The sequence below is a fragment of the Antechinus flavipes genome, chromosome 1 (assembly GCF_016432865.1).
Source record: "Antechinus flavipes isolate AdamAnt ecotype Samford, QLD, Australia chromosome 1, AdamAnt_v2, whole genome shotgun sequence".
NCBI lineage: Eukaryota > Metazoa > Chordata > Mammalia > Dasyuromorphia > Dasyuridae > Antechinus > Antechinus flavipes.
In genome coordinates this window covers 508,027,422-508,049,666 of record NC_067398.1, presented here as the reverse complement: position 1 = coordinate 508,049,666, position 22,245 = coordinate 508,027,422, and the positions used below count along the sequence as shown (strand labels likewise).

At 34.0% G+C, this 22,245-nt stretch overlaps 1 protein-coding gene across 7 annotated transcripts in view; it reads right to left on the bottom strand.

Annotated features, from left to right (window-relative positions):
- The window catches only part of ANKRD12 (ankyrin repeat domain 12), a 168,012-nt gene that overhangs the window by 99,805 nt on the left and 45,962 nt on the right, over positions 1–22,245 (bottom strand). For all 7 annotated transcript variants that reach the window (XM_051970453.1, XM_051970456.1, XM_051970451.1 and 4 more), the window contains one exon: positions 2,740–2,887. In XM_051970453.1, the coding sequence (XP_051826413.1) occupies positions 2,740–2,887 (148 nt within the window). The remainder of the gene's footprint in view (positions 1–2,739; positions 2,888–22,245) is intronic.

Below are 22,245 nucleotides of genomic sequence, written 5' to 3'. Positions count from 1 at the left end.
TTTAGTAGCTATAATCAATATTTTTAGTCTTTATTACATGTAAGCAAAACATGTTTTACTTACCAAAAAATGTAACTGTTACCTACTGTTTTTTAGAAGATTGATTAAAGAAATTCCTTTGAAGTTCAAAAACTTTCCTGTAGGATAAAACATAAACTCAGCTTGCTATAAGGGGACATCTACATACTGACCCCAACCTAGTTTTCAACCTTTATTTTATAATCATACTCTTCATAGTCTCTAAGCTGTAGTTAAAAGGGGCTACCAGATGTTTACTATAATCCTGCACTTTTAGACCTCCATACATTTGTGTACAAACCATCTATTGTGACAGTAAAGAATTCCTTCCTTATCAATGTCTATTGGAATTCTTCTCTTCCTTGAAAGCCTAACTCAGTGCCATCTCCTCTATGAAAATATCCCTGAACCTTTGCTGAAAGTTATTTCTCCTTACTCAAAAATTTTACGGCACTGTGGAATTTTTATTTGCCCTAATACACCCTTATATTTTATCACATTTACATGTGTGTACATGTTGTGTTTCCCCTACTAGATCATAAGGTCCTTGAGAGTACTGTATATTTTTTCCCCTAACTTTGTATGCACAACATTCAGCACAGTATCTTTATATAGAAAAGAAAAAACCTTAATAAAAGTTTGTTGAACTATAACTCAAGGATGGGGTCTTTATTCTTCACATATAGAGAACTTAGCATATTATTATCTATATGGCTAGCACTCAATACAAACAATTTTTTAAAAGGTTAGGAGTTTTTTAAGCTTCAAAAAATACTTAAAATCCAAAAGAAATGCTTGACCATAGTTAGAAAAAGAAAATGAGCCTGAAGGAATTAAAGAGGAGGGTCTTTGAAGGAGTGCTTGCTGGCATTGCCTCTAGGTACTTTCTCAAATATTATAACCACTATAAACATGCATGTAACTTCATCAGAGGTTCTCCAATGATGGGCATTAAATGCTAGGGATTTTCCTAATTTCTCTAACACTGCCTTTTTAGATTCAAAGAGGAGCATTTGGAGTTAAATATTATAAACAAGAGAAATGCTGTAAGTCTCAATATTTTACTCTTAATATTTACATTAAAGATAAACTTCACAATCCTTGATAAGACAAACACATAATCATTTTTAATATAAAATAGAAAAACTCTGCCATACAAAATTTTATTTAAGCATTTAAGGGGATATTTCCAGCAAAGTTTTTTATTTCTTCTAATCTGTGATAACTATAAATCTCCAAAATAAAGTTCTTTAAAAATAAAGAAAATAATAATCTAAATAACAAAATAATAGAAATATAAAAGGAGAACATGCTAAAACTATGTAAAATATTTTCTAAACAGATAATGAAATATTGGTAAAGAGGATTTCAAATTTCCATAGACCATCACCATCACAAATTTAAAGATCAAAATACAACTGGAATGACATAAAGCAATACATAAACATTTGTGCATGAAGGTACATAATAAGATTATTTCTTTTAATGAAGTGAAAACATTCCAAAGAAAAACTCTCACTAATAATTTACACTAAGGGATAAAGTAACTTGGATAAGACAAAGTATCAGGTAAGAATATGCTAGAATACTGGCCTGCTATTCAATCTTATGTTAAATTATGTAATCTTGAGTAAATTATTTAATCTCACTGGGCCTCAATTTCCTACTTTATGAAACGAGGAGAGGGATTTATTTGTCTTTAAGGTATTGCCCAGTCTTAAGTCCAGTAAGTTTGTAAATAATTAGTTCAGTGATCTTAACAACAATTTTAGGAGTGTATTAAATGATTTCTTAATTTCTGATACATTCTGAATCATATTTAGGAATAAATATTATCACCAAATACATGCAATTTATTGCAATTTGTCAGGCATAAAGCGCCTTAGAAATGGGAATGGATACACTGTCCACAATGAGCCTCCATGGTTTAATCTGTTCCAGATCTAAAATCCCTAAAATTTTTTAGTTTGGAGCTTCAAAAATATATTAACAGATTCTGAACAACTATTTCTCAGTGAAGTCTTTAAAAATCATTAAATTCTCTTGTCAATTTACTACCTCAATTGTAGTAATTGATCTAAATATCAATAATCAGAGACTCTTAAATAAAGGAAACAGAGATACAACCCCAAATCATTTTATTGGGAAAACATGAGTACGGAAAAGGGATGGGGAGAAAAGAGCTATAGGTTAAAGAAAAAATTATGATAACAAAATGATCAAGGTTGCTTTATCAGAAAAGAAAATTTCAAAAATAGTGAGATCCATAAAAATATACATACATATGTGTGTATATGTGTGTATGTGTGTGTGTGTATATATATGTGTATGTGTATGTGTGTGTATATATGTGTATATGTGTGTGTGTGTGTGTAATACACACACACACACACATACATATCTATATATAAAACATTACATTCTGGGAAAGTAAGTAAATATTTGAAATATACAAAAATTCCTAGTAAGTACTGCATATAATTTTGACTGAAATCATTTTTAGATGATAAGAAAATTATCACTTTAGCCAGAAATAACCAGTTTAACACTATGAAATACTGATACATAACTACTCTTCTATTAAATTAAATTCCCATTTTATTGGGAAAATATGAGTATAGAACAGGGATGGGGAGAAAAGAGCTACAGGTTAAAGAAAGAATTATGATAACAAAATGATCAAAGTTCATCAGAAAAAGAAAATTTCAAAAAATATTCTACCTGTGTCTGAATCTCGATCTTCATTTCTTGACGGACTAATGGTAAATGGAAGTTTACGCTTCATAGATGATTTCTCTTTCATCTCTTTCCCCACATCATTCCTATCGACTTTTGGAGTTTTGCTGTAGGATGAAATCTTTTCTTTACTCTATTTGGAAAAAAATATATATAAATTTGAACAATGTTATATCAGTGCTGGTACAATGATAATTTTAAAAAGGCAATGTAAATAGAAGTAAAATAGCTTAAATAACTAAGATATGAGTCTGGGGAAAATTAAGACTCAATCAGTAATTCTGGTATACAATTATATAGGCATTGAAACATATCACATAGATTTCTGTATATGCAATATTTAACCAATCTATAGGAGGGTGGGGGGAAGAACAAGCATAAACATTGGAAATTGGTACACAATTGATCTAAATATAAATAATCAAAGACTCTTAAATAAAGGAAACCCCAAACTAGTGCCCAGCACATATTTGGTACTTAATAATTATATGATGAGTTTGAAGCCAGTTTGAAAGAAGGGAAAAGTATGAAGTGGAATGACCACAGTCAAGGTTCCCTGCCACATAGTTAAGGAAGTGTCACAAAACCTAAATGCAAAATGGTACAGTTGAAGAACTGGTTTCAATTCTGTCACTGCTATACCCTCAGTTTTCCTCATTTGTAAAATGGGAATAATAATTATTTTTACAGGGTTTTAAAAAAATCAAATAAAGCGATTTACACACAGTTCTGTGTAAAGCACATAGTATGGTATCTGGCACATAGTAGGCACTATATAAATGCTAGTTATTATTATTTTTAATACTGTATAGCACTAAATATATATTTTTATTGTTTCCTCCACCTATAAAATGGGATACTTGTACCATTTGTCTCATGGCGTTATTTCTAGGCAAAACACAAACATACTTAAAACCCTATAAAATTGGTAACTACTTACTCTGAATCCAGCTATAAGAATTTTCAAACCTAATGAGCTGCCCTGGAATAGGAAGAGGCATTATCTCTACTTAAAATAATAATACCTGAATGCTAAAGTGCCCTACTAGAAGTAATAATGGTGGTTATGATCCAAAATTTACTAACATCCAAGTGTCACATTGCTCAGATAAAGCTAGGGATATCTGCTTTGTATGGAGAACAGGAGAACAATCTGCACAGTAACAACACTACTGTAAATATAATAAACTCTGAAAAACTTGGTAACTTTGATTAATATAATGACCAACAATTCCAAAGAACTCATGATGAAATGTTTTCCATGGGGCAGCTAGGTGGCGCAGTGGATAGAGCACCAGCCTAGAATTCAGGAGGACCTGAATTCAAATTTGATATCAGACACTTAACACTTCCTGGCTGTGTGACCCTGGGCACAATTATATACCCAATTGTGGAACCCAATTGCCCCCCTTCCCAAAAAAAAGAAATATGTTCTCCATGTCAGAAATAGAATTGATGGATTCAGAGTACAGACTAAAGCAAATTTTATTCTTTTTTTTTTCCCCTCTTTTGGACATGGCTAAGGTGGAAATGTATTTTATATATATTTATATTTCTTGAATCACCTCATTGTTGAAAAGAGTCAAGTCCATCACAGGTAATCATCACATAATCTTATTATTGCTGGGTACAATGTTCTCTTGATTCTACTCAATTCACTTAGTATCAGTTCATGCAAGTCTCTCAAGGCCTTTCTGAAATCAGTCTGCTAATCATTTCTTATAGAATAATATTCCATCACATTTTTGCATATATGGGTCTTTTCCCCTTTTTTATTATTTCTTTGGAATACAGACCCAGTAGAGACACTGCTGGATAAAAGGGCATACACAATTTGATAGCCCTTTGGACATAGTTCCAAATTGCTAAAAGAGAGACTTTTGCACAAAAAAAAAAAAAACAAAAAAAAACTGAATAGTAAAAATCAGCAAATAATCATATCTGGTATTCTCTTGAAACTCTCAAATGAAGAGCAATCAATTATTTTTCAAGGCAGCCCATTCCATTTTTTCCAGGGTTCTTAAGATTTTTCATGTCATTAAAACAAGATACTTTTATAATTTCTACCCTTTGCAAACAATTCTGATTTTTGGAACCAAGCTAAATAAGTACAATCCCTCTAAGGGTCTTTCAAATACTTGAAAGATATTTATTATGTCTTCTTTAAGTCTTCCCTTCTCCAGCTTGAACATCTTGCTACTTTTTTTCATATTACTCATCTAGTTTAATTGCACAGATTCCCATAACTGGTGTAAATTTGACAATGAAAAATTGAACACTGCATATACAAATAACTGGTTGAGAAAGGAATGGTAGAAATAAGTTGTATTTTTGCTCTACAGAAAAATATTTATGTTTCAGACAAAACTACTGCATTAGAATAAATCTCTGAAGGAATAGTATTAGTTTGGGATAAAAAACCCCAAAATTTTGTGTTTCTGTAGTAAGACTACCTGAGTTATGGAATGTTATCATCTCTGAGAATATGCAAAGGGCAATGGGATTAGATACACTGCAGTTTAAAACATTATAAGCAAGGGATTCGCTTAGGGAATCCAAAATTCCCTAGAGCAGCTGAACCAGGTTGAATTGCAATTAGCAAATGTTTAACAACATACAAACATAATACAACACAGATAATGTTAATTTGTGGTTTTCTAAGTTACTTTGTGGCCAGAAGGTATTTGATGCTATTTGACTGACACCACCAATAAGAAAGATGCTGTCAAGGAAATCCATAAGTGAAAAAGACAGAACTGACATGAAGCGTGAAGGGGTATTCAAAAGAAAGTGAAGAACTCTTTCCCCAAATAGTCCTCCTGGGGTGAACTTATGGGATCATATTAACAAAGCCACAAGTAATGAATAGGCTTGGAGTTTGGAATATGGATTGTTGGGAGTTGTACAAACACTGATGAGATCACAGAATAATATAGGTTAGATTGGGAGTGGATAAACAAAAACATTTAACTAAAGTAGCTTGAATTATATTCTACTGCAAATCTAAGGGAACTTCACACAATTATAGAATCTCAGAGATAAGAAAGATAACAAAGGCAATCTAGTCCATTGGATTGTGAAGTCCTTGAGGTCAAGGAGCTTTTGCTTCTTTTTGTATCTCCAGCACTTAGCACAGTGTCTGACCAGTGTTTAAAGCACAACCTAGCACTTAATAGTTTACTGACTAGTGCAATCCAAATAAAAATACCTTCCTACAAACATGCTCAACAAGACATCATATGCAGCCTGCAGCACTGATTGGATTTTTTTTGTGGTATTTTATTGAATCTCACACTTGAATAGGATCTCAGGGATCACTTAGTTCAATCTATACCTGAATAAAAATCTCTACAATACATTCAGGATCCAGCCTTTGAATGAAAACCTCCAATTTTTTAGAAATCCACAAGTTCTGTTTATCCTCCTGAGTTCTTTCACTAATTCTCAACTTGTAATCAATCAACAAGCATTAATTAATTAAATATTTACTAAGGTCCAGGCCATGTGTTAAGTGCTAGGGACACAAAGAAAGGGAAAAAAAAGAATACCTCCTCTCAAGAAGCTTTCATTCTGATGGGAGAGACAGAATGTATAGAAATAGGTACATACAAGATACAGAATAGATGGAGTAGACGGTTTCCCTTAAGGGGGAAATCTCTGGAAGCTAGCAGGACCAAGAAAAATTTTCTTGCAGATATATCAAATTCAACATGTTCAAAATAAAATTCCCAATTCCCAATATACCTGTACCTAGTCCAAACTTCTCTCCACTAACAAGGCCTCTACCCTGGTTCATGTCTTCATTATCTCTTTTCTTGATTATTACGATAGTTCTGAACTTGCTCTCCCTCTTTCTACTCTTTCACTACTCCAATCCATCTTCCACACTACTAAAAAGGAAATCTTCCCAAAGCACAGGTCTGACTGTATTATTCTGCTAAAGAATGTTAGTGAATCCCTACTGTCTCTATGGTAAAATACAAACACAGCAGCTTGGCATTTAAAGGCTTCATAATCTGGCTCTAGCTACCTTTCTAGACTCATTTCCTATTACTTCTCTTCACATTCTCTGACCTACTTATTGTTGCCCCAATTTGGCAACTTCCATCTTCTTAAACTTAATTAATTTCTCTATACAAATGACTTCCAAAGTTATACAGTCATCCCTACTTTGCTCACAAGCTCTAGTTATTTACTTCCAATTATCTATTGGATATTTTAAACTAAAAATCATATATATCTCAAATTCAACATGTTCAAAAATGACTTCATTATGTTTCTCTCAAAATCCAGCCTGCTTCCAAAATCCCTTCTTTCTGTTTAGAGAATCATCCTTCCAGTCAACTAGGTTCATAACCTTGGCATTATTCTTGAGTCCTCACTGTCTTTCTTCTTATATTATGTTTCTTTACCTATTCACAAAGTTTTTAATATAAAAAGTTTGTCTAAAACAAATCTTACTGCCAGGTTCTTATTGACAAATTTAAACAAGGATAAATTGTTTTTTGGTAATTAAATCATTGATTTGTTTATAGTTACTACAGTGGAATCTGTTGTAAAAACATTTAATTATCAGCCATAACCTCTTAATTACAGAAAAAGTGCAAACAATTGAGAAGGGAAAAGGTGGTTCAATTTAGGTGGATATTTTGCCTGAGGGATGTATTTATTTCTAATGTGGAAGGTAGAGCAGAAAGATATTTTTATTTTGTCACTGCACTGCAAATAAGTAAGGTGGGAAAGGGGAAAGGGAAGAGAACTAATCCTTGTTGTGATAAATATTCAATGTGACTTATTCTTATTAAAGAATGCTTAACTCTTCAACATTATATTTAATATTTAAATGTTCAGAATATTAATAACAACAGCAATAAGATAATAAATTCAGAATAATAAAACAATCTTATATATACTTTGTTATATTTCTAATAAAAACAACTTATGTATATATATCAAATAGAATGTAATTTAAATAAAATTTAAACATATTTAAATGGGGGGGGAGTCACATTCTAGGCCAATATAAATAATTATATTATTTACAAATTTGCATAATTCACATGACCAAAAAGCAGCCTATCTAAGGCTCTACTTTTTATTTTCTCTTACAATTTAGCTTTTGACCTCATTACTCAACTGTCTTCTCCTATATTACCAATGAACTATTACCAAATCGAATAGCCCTTCTTTCTTATCCTTCTTGACCTCTCTGCAGTATTCTCTCTGTGTCTTTATGACACTGACCTCTATATCTTCCTCCTGTCTGGCTGCTGCTTCTGTATATCTTTTGCCGGATCATCATTCCTGTCTCATCCCTAGCTGTAAATATCACTTAAAGCCCTGCTCATGGGCCCTTTTTATCTTTTCTCTTGTTTTAAGCCTTGTCAGATGAGAACAATGTGAGGTTCACTGAGTTTTCACAAAACTAGAATACTTTTTACACATGCATGGGAGACACAGCTGAAGGTGTGCCTTTGAAACAGTTTTCCTATAGTTTTCTCATAGGTTCAATTATCATCTTTATGCAGATGAAATTTAGATCAATACCACTGCACCCTGGACACTAAGAAGCTCTAAGCTCATGTCACCAACTACCAACTGGACTTTTATATCTTACTAATATCACAAACAATTAATTCATCAATAAGCATTTATTAAACAGCAATAATGTACCCAGAATGGTCCTAGAAACTGAAAATACAAAGACAAAAGTAAACAATCTTTATCCTCAAAGAGCTTACTTATGAAGAAGGGAAATAAGCATTTATTGAGTACTTACTAAGTGCCAGGGACTGTGTTAAGTAAGCATTTTACAAATATCATTTCACTTAATATCTCACAGCTATCCTGGGAGGTAGGTGCTATTATAATCTCCATTTCACAGATGAAGAAATTGAGACAAATGACTTGCCCATGATCATACAGTTAATAAATTCTGAAATTAGATTTGAACCCGGGCCTTCCTGACCATAGGGAGAAGAGAGCACTAGAAATTGAAGGGTATCAGGAAAAGTATGTAGAAGGTGACATTTAAACTGGGTCTTGAAAGAAACCAAGGATATACTAAGAAATAAGGGAATACATTCTAGGCATGAGAGACAGACAGCATAAAGGCAAAAAGGAAATGGGAGTACTATATGTGAGAACCTATAAGAGGGCCAATTGGACCTGACCCTAGAGTGAGTAAAGTGAAATAACACTTTAATAAGGTTGAAAAGGCAGGTTGGGATTAGGCTGCAAAGGCTGCAAAGTGCTAAACATTAGTTATTTTATTTGATTCCAGAAATAATAGAGAGCCATTCATTGGACTTAATTAACAAGGGAAATGATATGTTCAGACCTGTTTTAGGAAAATCACTTTGGCAACTTTGTGAAGAAAAGATCACAAAAGATCTTTGCTACGGAGCAAAGACCTGAATTAGAGAGGCCACTGAGAAATCTTTTTGTCAAAGACCAGGCAAGAGATGATTAAATGCCTGAACTAGGGTGGTTGTAAAAAGAGTAAGAAGGGAACACAGCCAAGAGATATTGTAGAGGGGAGAGAAGAGAGGAGGGAGAAAGATAATGAAGATAATTTTAGTTGTTAGTTTGAGATGTCAATGGGGCACCTAATTTTAAATATTGTAATAGGCAGTTGGAGATATACAATTAGAGCTCAGGAGATATGTGTGTGTGTATATATGCACACACAAATTCATGCGTATGTAATTTGGGAGGTATATGCATAAAGATAACTTAAATATCAATGGAAACTAATGAGTTAACAAAGAATATAGACAGACAGAACTCTATTCATTGTCACTTCCCTGCTCCCTGTGCTGCACGCCTTTTCCCAAAAGTTATGCCTCTTCCAATGTTCCCAATTTCTGTCAAGGGCACTATTATCCTTCCTAGGCATCTCAGTTGACGACTTTTGAGTTTATTAATTCCTCATTTCTCACCCCATACAAACAATCAATTGCCAATTCTAACACCTAATTCAGTCTTTTATCACCTCTCACCTGGATTACTGCAGAACCTACTTGATCTCCCAATCAGGGTCTCTCTCTTTCCTCTCCAATCCATCCTCACATATCTGTCAAACTAATATTCCTAAAGCATAACTCTGTACTCCCTTGTTCAAGAAGCTCCAATGGCTCTCTCTTGTCTCTAGGATAGTGGTCTTGAAAGTGGGGGTCTGTGGTCCATTGGGGACCATGATCTGACTCCTGAGGATTGTGTGTACAATCAATTAAAATGACGGGAAGATGAATGGCATCTTTCTTTCCCTGCAAGAAGCAATTATGGGGATGTCTAAATCTTCAATCCTCTCCTATTCAGTCCCCTTTTTCCTTCTTCCTCTCAGAGAAGAAAATTTAAAGTCTCAGGACAATTATAACCTAATCATTACTGAGGTACCCAGTTGCTGTTGGAAATATTTCTTTTCTTTTCAGTATACCCAGTTGTCCCCCTAATTACATCAAGACTGAATTTTCATTTGAAGGCAGACTATATATGTTCCAGGATAATGACTGGTGAATAAGAACTTTTTCTCTTCCTTACTTTTCATTTTTGTCAGACAAAGTGAGTTGTGCAGAACTAGGATACTCTTATTGATCGACTATGACCTGTATCATGGTTCTTATTACATTTTCTTCTTCTACTCCAAGTAATATTTATCAAATATTGTTTCATCTTTTAAAATATTAAATTTTCAGTGTTTTGTGATATATGTGATTATTAGTATACATGTATGTACATGACTTATAAATATATACATTTGGGATATTTTTTTTAATAGGAACAATCAAAAAATTGTAGACTGTTCTCAGACAAAATACAAATTCCCATGGCATTTATGACATTTTGCAACTTGCTTCCAGCCTACATTTCTAGGCTTATTTATATTACTTCTCTTTGTCAAGCACTCTTCAGATGAGTCAAAAATGCCATACCTTCTCTTGACTGTCCCTTTACTCAGGTTATTCCCTTTCTCACCTTACTTTTTTTAGAATATTGGTCTCCCTTCAAGATTCAGTCCAGTGCCACTTCCTGGATGAGACTTTTCCTGATCGTCCCAGTTACTAGTACCTTATCTTTGAAATCACCTACTATTTACTTTGTAAATATTTTGTATAAACTTATATGGATTTGTGTTATTTTCCCCAATAGAATATAAGCTCCTTAAAGGCAGGGACTGTCATATCTTTGTCTCTGTCAACTCTTTGTACATAGTAAACACTTAATAAATGCTTGCTGACTCACAGAACATATAGTAGATCATACCCTTTGGAATTCAGAAAACTTCAGGTAGAGCTTATCTCAAATACTAGATTATAAATCTTTTTTTTTGATGTTGAGGCAATTGGGGTTAAGTGACTTGCCTAGGGTCACACAGTAAGTGTTAAGTGTCTGATGCACCAGTTAGCTGCCCCTAGACTGTAAATCACTTCCCCTTTCTGAGCATCTATTTACTTATCTGAAAACAAGAGGTTTTTCACAGTGAGGTCAAATAAGATGATGGATATAAAGTATTTTACTACCTTGAAGTGCTATATAAATGAAAAATATGATGACTCCTATGCTAATATAAATAATTTATAAATAATTATATTTACATTTTCTCATTGATTCCATTTTCTTGTTATTTTAAAGACAAAGAGAGGTTAGAATTAAATCTCAACTATGTGAGGCCTAATGTGAACTGGAATACTATCCTGGCTTCTTTGCATTAAATTTATCAAAGCAGTCTACAAATAATTAGCTTTCTTGAAACAAACACAGCTGTGTTTACCTTAAATATACAGTTCATTTCAAATATACATATTCACAATCTAAATAAGAGTGCTGTTCCTTTGAACTTTGTCAAAATGGTAGCAAACAAACAAAAAAACCTAACATAGTCAGAACAAATCTTTTTTTAATGAAACATTCTCTCCCTCTTTCTCTCTCTCTCTCTCTCTCTCTCTCTCTCAAAGGAACTTTATTCTTTTTTTTTTATGTTAAACATGGTAGAAACATATATTAAATCCAAAATAAGCATAAATATTTATAGAATTATCTTGCTGCACAAGAAAAATCAAATCAAACCAGGAAAAAAAATGAGAAAAAAAATGTAAGCAAACAACCACAAAAAGAGTGAAAATGCTATCTTGTGAACCACATTCAGTTCCCACAGTTCTCTTGCTGGCTCTCTTCATCACAAGATCATTGGAACTGATCTGAATCATCTCATTGTTGAAGAGAACCCACGTGGATCCATCAGAATTGATCATCGTATAATCTTGTTATTTCCATGTACAATGATCTGATTCTGCTCATTTCACTTAGCATCAGTTCATGTCTCTCCAGGCCTCTCTGAAATCATCCTGCTGTTCATATCTTATAGAACAGTAATATTCCATAACATTTATATACCATAACTTATTCAACCATTCTCCAACTGATGGGCATCTACACAGTTTCCAATTTCTTGCCACTACAAAAAGGGCTGCCACAAACATTTTTGCATATGTGGGTCCCTTTCTCTCCTTTAACATCTCTTTGTGATATAAGCCCAGTAGAAACACTGCTGGGTCAAAGGGTATGCACAGTTTGATAACTTTTTGAGCATAATTCCAGATTGCTCTCCAGAATGGTTGGATCCGTTCACAATTCCACCAACAACATATTAGTGTCTCAGTTTTCCCACATTAATGCATTTATTCTCAATAAGGACTCTGCTCTCAAGGAACATCATTTTATATTATCTATAACTAAAATTAATATACCCAAATTACATATATGAAAAGATTATTGCAAAAATGGAGGTGAAATTAAGCTTGTATGTCAGATCTGCTTGGAAGAAAGGTATCTTTCTACACATTTCATTTCAGATGGGTGTCAAAGGTAACCTACTACTTGAAAGCATCAGTAACTGGGGATTCTCCACAGGATGGAGATTCTGGGCAAGTCTTCCTAAAAGGCCAAACTACAATGACAGAGCCTTGAGGAATGGGTAAGAGAAGATTTTATTTATACTGACTTCTGGGCAATGATTATTGGTTTTGATGAGTAGCCTGAAGCTTATAAAGAATGAAATTAGATAACTAAAGACTACTTAGGGTACAAGAACAATGGAGGAATTCTGTTGATGCAATACAGTTGTTTGTACGATATCATATGCCCTTTACTCAACTGAATAATCAGTTCAATGCTTTAATAAAAACGGCAAAGACTAGTGATTGGGGCCATCAACAATGCAGACATAAAGCTGTACTGCAGTCCCCTCACTGAAGTAACACACAGCTACTTCTGTTCAATGGCATTCTTCCTTGCTAATCATACCTTCTATCTTCAAAAGATTAGTATGTTATGTTCCCACATGGTTCTTGACCTGTCCTGATTGGAAAATTGATTATATTGGCCCCTTTCCTCCATTAAAAGGCAAGAATCTTGCCCTCAATGCAGTTTACACCTAATTCAAAGACTGAAATAGCAATGTTAGTTTTATTTTGCATTGATGATAATGGCATCATGATAGGTCACCATTATTGCCTTTAAAAAACATATTATTCCTTATTGAATAAGGTAAGTGGCACAGTAGAGAGCACTGAATAAGAAAGAAAAGTTCAAATCTGGTTCCAAATGTTTACTATTTGTTGACCCTAGCAAATCACTCAACCTATGTTTGTCTCAGGTTTCTCTGTAAAATGGAGATAAATAATAGCACCTACCTTTCAGAGTTAATGTGAAGATTAAATGAGATAATAACTATAAAATGCTTTGTATATGCCTGACACATAATAAGCCCTCTATAAATGTTAGCTATATTTTCAAGGTCTTCCTTGCATGAGGATCAGGGTATTCATTTTACTTCTAAGATCTAAGACTGGGATCTTTGCCAATAGGCTGAGTTTTCCATAGTTCATATCATCCCCAAACAACAGGTATCATGGAATGCTAGAATGGACTAAAGACAATAACTTCATTATAATATCCAAGATTATCAGGGCTAGATGTCTTATTTCCTAGAATATATATGTCTTTGATAAAACAGTGGTGTAGAAGCAAGGCTCTTCATTCCAATGTAAATTCAAGAAGATACTCCTAATCAGGAGCAATTACTGTTGAAAAGAGTCCCAATTTACTCTTTCTAGTCCTTCTTATTTTATCATCTCTGCCCAGATATTAAGGTTTTTGTTCCCAAGAGTACCCTAAACAACTCAGAGAAACACTGTTGTACTGGAGGTCTTGTCAAGCCCATGATTTTTATCTGTCCTGAGTAGAGGAAGAGTCCACCTCTAAAAATTCTCTTTTAGAGGGATTTCTCCAGGAGTTCCAGACCAGTGCCATTTCTGTCACATTAACACAGCCACTAAAATTTGCTATTTTGGAGGGGTGGCTGGCTCAAGGGCAAGAACTGAGACATGAGACAGTTTAATCATCAATTACGCTTGTAATGTTCTGGTTGGTTTTCTGGAGGTCTCCAAACCAGCCTTTGTTTCAGCAGAGTAATCACCATAAGAATAGTCAGGTGTTAATGTCTAAATTCTTTATTATCTCCTTCAAAATCTTGTCTTGTTGCCTGGGGCATGGGCTAGCTTTCTGAAGGTTCTCCGGAATGTATCTTGATTTCTATGGGGGAGGCATAGGACCACCATGATGGTCTCAGTCTTGATATCTGTCTCAGTCTGGGAGCTAGTCCTCCAGCCTCCAGCCACTGTCTTCCCCCAGTCTGTTTTAGTCCCCTTGCGAGTTTGTCTCTGGCTAAGTTTGTCCCAGTTTATATGCAGTATACTGAGTATAAGACAATCATTATATCACTAGGAAACCACTACTTGTTGTAAGATTAAATCAATCATACTGAACTAAAGAACTATTAATCACCATGCAGCCTCTGTCCCATAAGGGGCATGCATAGACCTATAGTCCAAAGTAGAGATAGGAAGCATAAAAGGTAGTAACATGGTAATAGCCAAGAGGAAGTAAGCTCACTTCAGGTTCAATTCATTTTCTGGACTTCTCTATCTTCTTTCAAGCAGTTTTGTCCCCACACAGGTACATTTTCCCTGATGCTCTTTGTTCTCCAGTTCCCCTTCATATTATCTCCCAAGAAGTATGTACCCCTTGAGGGCAGGGACTGTCTTGTCCCTTGTCCCTGCATACATTTATAATCCTAATTTAGGATAGTGCCTGAATACCCAATAAATGCTCACTACCTAAACTGATCTTTACATTTTGGGATAGACTAAAGCTCTGGGACAGGTTCCATGCAAGATGATTATGATTTCTTAATTATTCTAATTCATATGAACTAGATATTGGGGCCTAGAGACAATAATCGAGATTTGGTCACTCATTCAGTGAAATGAATGTTTCTGAAAATCTTCCTATATTGTTGCTTCTGAGTGACATGACTGTTTTATTCTAAGAAGATTTTTGTGAATTGTTCCTGACATTACTTTCCCATTGTTCTAAAATGTGTTGTTATTTTCATTATTTGTATTTAGTACAACCACCAGACCTGTTTTAAAATTATTTTACTGATGGAAGGTCACTTAGAAAATTTTAGCAACCCCAAGGGATGGGATATATTAGGAATAACATCTGTTTTAACCAAGTTGAACTGGCTCTCTGAGAGGGCAGGGAAACTTTTACTTCCTAAGTTCAAGAAAAACTGAAGCTACAGCTTAGTTTTGTCACAATTGCTGTATTCAAGGGGCTGCTGCTTCCATAGCTATCTGTGGTGTTGATTCTCCAAGGAGAGTTAAATATTGTTCTTTTAAACTTTGAAAATCCCCTCTTTCAATAAGATAGTGTTTAATTTTGCTAGGTAGTTGATTCTTGATTGTAGTCCAAGCTTCTTTGACTTCTGGATTACCATATTCCAGGCCCTCTGATCCTTTAATGTGGTAATTGTAGGTCCTGGAAAATCCTGATTGTAGCTCCTCAGTATTTGAATTGTTTCTTTCTGGCTGCTTGCAGTATTTTTTTTGATTGGATAATTCTGGAATTTAGCTACAATATTCCTTGGAGTTTTCATTTGGGGGAGTCTCAGGAGGTGATTTCAGAAGGTTTCTTTCAACAACTATTTTACCCTCTGGTTCTAGGGTATCAGGGCAGTTTTCCTTGATGATTTCTTGAAAGATGTTGTCCAGGGTCTTATTTTTTCATCATGACATTCAGATAGTACAATAACTTTTAGATTATCTCTTTTGCAATTATTTTCGAGGTCAGTTGTTTTTCCAATGAGGTATTTTACTTTTTTTTTTTTTTCAATATTTTTGGTTTTATTTGACTGATTCTTGATGTCTCATTAGTCATTCATTTCCATTTGTCCAATTCTAATTTTCAGCTAATGATCTTCTTCAGTTAACTTTTTAACCTTTGGCCAATTGTACTTTTAAAGGAGTTGTTTTGTTCAGTGGATTTTTTTTTCCATTTCACCAAATTTATTTTTTTAAGAAGTTCTTTTCTTTAGTCAATTTTTATGCTTCCTTTTCCAAACTGTTGGCTTCCTCCCACCGCCAACTTTCATAATTCTTCCCACCATTTTTTTCCTATGTCTCTTTTTTAAAGTCCTTTTTGAACTCTTCTTTTTTTTTATTATATATTTTATTTTATAATAACTTTTTATTGACAGAATCCATGCCAGGGTAATTTTTTTTACAACATTATCCCTTGCACTCGCTTCTGTTCCGATTTTTCCCCTCCCCTAGATGGCAAGCAGTCCTATATATGTTAGATATGTTACAGTATATTCTAGATACAATATATGTTTGCAGAACCGAACAGTTCTCTTGTTGCACAGGGAGAATTGGATTCAGAAGGTAAAAATAACCTGGGAAGAAAAACAAAAATACAAATAGTTCACATTCGTTTCTCAGTATTCTTTCTTTGGATGTAGCTGCTTCTGTCCATCATTTATCAATTGAAGCTCAGTTAGGTCTCTTTGTCAAAGAAATCCACTTCCATCAGAATACATCCTCATACAATATCGTTGTTGAAGTATATAATGATCTCCTGGTTCTGCTCATTTCACTTAGCATCAGTTCATGTAAGTCTCTCCAAGCCTCTCTGTATTCATCCTGCTGGTCATTTCTTACAGAACAATAATATTCCATAACATTCATATACCACAATTTACCCAGCCATTCTCCAATTGATGGGCATCCATTCAATTTCCAGTTTCTAGCCACTACAAACAGGGCTGCCACAAACATTTTGGCACATACAGGTCCCTTTCCCTTCTTTAGTATTTCTTTGGGATATAAGCCCAGAAGTAATACTGCTGGATCAAAGGGTATGCACAGTTTGATAACTTTTGGGGCATAATTCCAGATTGCTCTCCAGAATGGCTGGATTTGTTCACAACTCCACCAACAATGCATCAGTGTCCCAGTTTTCCCGCATCTCCTCCAACATTCATCATTATTTTTTCCTGTCATCTTAGCTAATCTGACAGGTGTGTAGTGTTATCTCAGAGTTGTCTTAATTTGCATTTCTCTGATCAACAGTGATTTGGAACACTCTTTCATATGAGTGGTAATAGTTTCAATTTCATCATCTGAAAATAGTCTGTTCATATCCTTTGACCATTTATCAATTGGAGAATGGCTTGATTTTTTATAAATTTGAGTCAGTTCTCTATATATTTTAGAAATGAGGCCTTTATCAGAACCTTTAACTGTGAAGATGTTTTCCCAGTTTGTGGCTTCCCTTCTAATCTTGTTTGCATTAGTTTTGTTTGTACAAAGGCTTTTTAATTTGATATAATCAAAATTTTCTATTTTGTGATCAGTAATGGTCTCTAGTTCATCTTTGGTCACAAATTTATTTCTCCTCCACAAGTCTGAGAGATAAACTATCCTATGTTCCTCTAATTTATTTATAATCTCGTTCTTTATGCCTAGGTCATGGACCCATTTTGATCTTATCTTGGTATATGGTATTAAGTGTGGGTCCATGCCTAATTCTTTTTGAACTCTTCTAAGAGAGCCTTTTGACTTGGAAATCAATTCATATCCCCCTTTGAAGCTTTACTTGTAGTCATTTTGCCTTTGCAAAAAATTCTTCTAGGTTTGTATTCTGATCTTTCCTGTTTCCATAAAAGCTTTCTATAGTCAGAGCTCTTTTAAGACATTTAATTCTATCTAACTACTTCTCCCTTTTCTTTCATCTGATGCTCCTATCCTACCTTTACATATTCTTCTTTCATTATTATTACCCACATAACACTTTCTCTACAATTCTAGTTCTAATCTAACTCAGTCCCACCTACATAATACCCCCAGTTCATACCTTGAACACCTACCACTCTACTCTATGAAGTCATTTCATTATTATACTTCCCTGCATTCATTTTTCTTAATTTTAAGAAAAAACGGAAACTACTCTTTGTTTGGGGGCTAAGCATAAGATCAGGAATGGTTTCATGAATTGTTTGGACATGTATACATATATGGTATTTAACTTATACTTTAACATATTTAACATGCATTGGTCAACCTGCCATCTGGGGGAAAAGATGGGGGGGAAGGAGGGGAAAAGTTGGAACAAAAGGTTTTGCAAATGTCAATGCTGAAAAATTACCTATGCATATATCTTGTAAATAAAAAGCTATAATAAAAAAATGTTGAAATTAAAATTTCAACAGGCAGAACTGGCAGAAGCAGCATTCATGGTAGAGGAAATACCCCATACTGTTTCATTAAACAGAGCTGGAAAAGAAGGCCACAGATTACAGTTTTATTTTTTTCAAATTCTGCCTAATTTAGTAGCAGAATTCAATACATTTAAGGGAAAGACGAGAGAATAGGTTGTAAAAACATGATAGGACTATATTGGAGAAGACTTCTGATGCCAGGAGTTTATATTTAATTTGGCAGGCAATAGAAAACTACTGAAGATTTGTGATTATGGTAGTTGTTCACCCCCATGTTGTTATCCTGGCTCTCTCTCGTCTTCTTGACTTTGCTCAAGAAATCATTCATGTTAAGAATTAATTTCCCCCCATCTCTACTCCCTTCATTCACACCCTTGTAGTTTTGCTGTATAAGATTAATCTAGCAGGAGCAGTGTGTAGAACTAATTTGGAGGATACAAGGAGTGGACTCTAAAATGACAATGCTTAGAAGGCTATATTGAAAAAGTCTACTTGAGAGGTAATGAGATATTTCTAAGATCTTGATCTCAGGGTATAGTAGGGAGCATGGAACATATAATTTTTCTACTTCATTTTTCTCTTTTTGTGCCTTTTGTTCATGTTGTTTCTATGGCTGGAGAGCTCTTCCCTCCATCACTCTCTATCTAATGTATTCTTACCCATTTTTTGGACTCCAACTGATATGCTACCTCCTATTGTAAGTAGGTAATACTTCTCCACCAGTAAGTAGGATACTTCTCTCAGAAATCACATTATACTAGTTTTCTATCTCATATGCAAATAACTATAATATATAAAAAGTAGGCATGTCATGTTTACTATAATATGTTGAAGAAGGCAGGGAGCATGACTTATTTAAACTTTGTATTTCACTTACCACAACAGTAAGTATTGAATAAATATTTGCTGAGTAGAAAGAAGAGCAGGGAATGAAACAAAAGATTATGGAAGAAAATCTTTAAGATTTAGCAATTAAATGGACATACTGGGTAAGCAAGATGGAAGAAATCAATATTAGTCCAAGCTTTTCAGTAGGGCTATTAAGAAAAAATCAGGAGGTAAACCAGATTTTAGGAGAGAAGATAATAAGATAAGATTTTAATATGCTGAATATGAAGTACCATACAGATATCCAAATAGATAAAAATATGAAACTGGAGGTGGAGGAAGGGGTAGAGTAGTAACTATAAATTCAGGATTCATGAGCTAGTAAAATGAAAGGGTTACATCAGACTACCTTTAAGGATCCTGAAAACTCTAACATGTTAGAATTCAGCTCTAAAGACATGAAATTCAAAATGGCTGCCAAGGAAGAGGTGGGAAGAAAAAATCTTGGAGAATATTAGCCCTGAAGGGGAAAGAAAGAAGAGCGTACTGTGAGGACAGAAAAGGAATAAATATAAAATCAAGAAGAGGTAGAAGTCAAACTATATTTGTAAATTCCTTAAATGTAGAGACCACAACCTTTTCATTATTCTGTTTTCGTGCATGATACTATCTAGAATATCTAGCATGATACTGTGCAATTACTAAATCTTTAGTACAGATTCATGTTGGATGTCAAGTAGCTATCTAAAATTCAACATATTTCAAACTTACAAACTCTTCAACCCCCTCTATTCCTGCCCTTTCTTATAATTTCTCAATTCTTGCAAATGACTTATTCACTCTTGCCTAAACTAGTGTGTCATGTCTCCAGGCTATCTTGCAAAACTATCTAAGTCATGTTCTCCATACACTGCTGTGATCATATAAGTTCTCTACTCAAAAACTCTTGAGTGGCTCCTTTGTTTAATAATCACTAAAAATGAACTATTAACTCCAATAGTTAATATTGGACTACTTTACCATCACCAGTTGTTATTTTATCCTTTCGTGTCTTCTTGCCTTTGTTCAAGCCATTACTCATATCAGGAATGGATTTCCCCCTGCCTTTTTTGAAGTTCTTCACTTCATTCAAGATCCAATTCAGATTTTATCTCCTCCAAGAAATCTTCCCTAACTTCCTTCTCCCTTTGTCCAGGTGAAAGCAATCTAATCATCCTCAAATTTCTCACAGCACTTTGCCAGAACCTTTGTGCTCTTTACTCTTCTCAGTGTTGTTTTCTTGTCTTTCCCATTATAAAGTTAAAACCCTGAAAGGATGTAGGTATTGCCAGCATTAAATATGCCTTTCAAGTAATAAGTGCTTTCTGTACTAAACCTTTGAAATGCATTAGTTTCTGATTGAAAAGAGGATTATCAGCTGTGGCCATCTGTTTACACTGAAGTTTCTTAAACTTTTTCTACTCATGAAGAGCTGTTTCTGTCTGAGAAATTTTTATGTGACTCTAGGTATATAAGAATATAAAACAGGTATACAAATTAAACATTTATTACTAAGAAATTTATTTTAAGACAGTTCTTTGGTATATATATAATTTTACCATTTATTAAAGACAAAATCAAATCTGCATACTGAGATGTATGTGCTTGTTTATTTTTAAATAAAGAATTAAGTCTTGACAGGATATTTGATACCTTTTAGTGCTGCCAAATTTTTCAAGACCCGTCCCCCACATTCAGTCAAGTAACCTCATATGAAGTCACAATCCACAGTTTTAAGAAGTTATGATTTATACCACTTATCAGAAAAGCTCATTGCTTTAGTTCTGTCTTCCAGGGCTCATTTTTACTTTCCTGAATATTTTTAAACATATGGCTTATTTTCCTTTTCACTCCATCTCTTTGGTAATTTCATTTCTGCTGCGAGTCACATGACATACTGATTTCATAGCTGTCATTCTCCATGAAGCAAATACCTATGATTCCCACACTACCCATACGGTCAAGACCTGGATGTAGTGTTCAATAAGGTATTAATCAACCTGCAAAATCATAAGACTGTATGTTCCCTCTTTTCAATTGCAATCATCTTATGTTTAAAACCACTCCCATTTCCCTATACATATTGAACTTATACTTTGCCTCACCAAGGTTACATATATATACATACATTTTATATATATATATATATATACACACACACATATGTGTGTATATATGTGTATGTATGTATGTGTGTGTGTGTGTATATATATATATATATATATATATATTTTTTTTTTTTTTAAATACCTCCTAATTCCCTTACCCTAAGATTTCCATGGTCAGTTATTTCAATGGTAGCTTACTACCAAAGACTTCTTCAATCTTTGACCTTTGATATAACAATACTCAACCAATACTCAATTTATATTCTTTATGCCTATTCCTAGATCATAAAATATTGCTAGAGAGAATCAAGGAACTGGGTCAATCTGTCATATTATAAATTCATGCTGTATGTTTTCAGATGGTCTCTTTATGTTGTTTATAATCCTTTACTTTGTTTTTTACTTTTGTTTTTGTTGATTCCTAAATCTAATTCCCTATTCACCACCTCAATTCTAATGACTTTCTCTTAATACACAATCTGTTTTCTTATCACAATGTTTCACATTAATAAAGCACTTCCTCACCACAAATCTGTGAAGCATGTATTTATGTACTAGTTTTTTTCCACTTTACAGTGATTAACTGGTTTGTCCATGATCTCCTAGTTAATGAATGTCAGCTATAGGAATTTAATCCATATCTTCTGAGTCTAATGACACCATGCTGCTGGGTGATCTCTAATCTAACCAAGGATAACCTCCTTTCTAAGCATCAAAATTGTATCTATCTTTCAAGTTCAATTTACAAATCATGACCTCTTTAAAGCATGATGTGATAGAAAGAGAACTGAACTCACAGTCCTAAGTTTTAGGACAAATTCCCAGCTATGTTATGACATTACATTTGTCATTTAACTTCCTTAGGGTTATTTCCTCATCTGTAAAATGAGT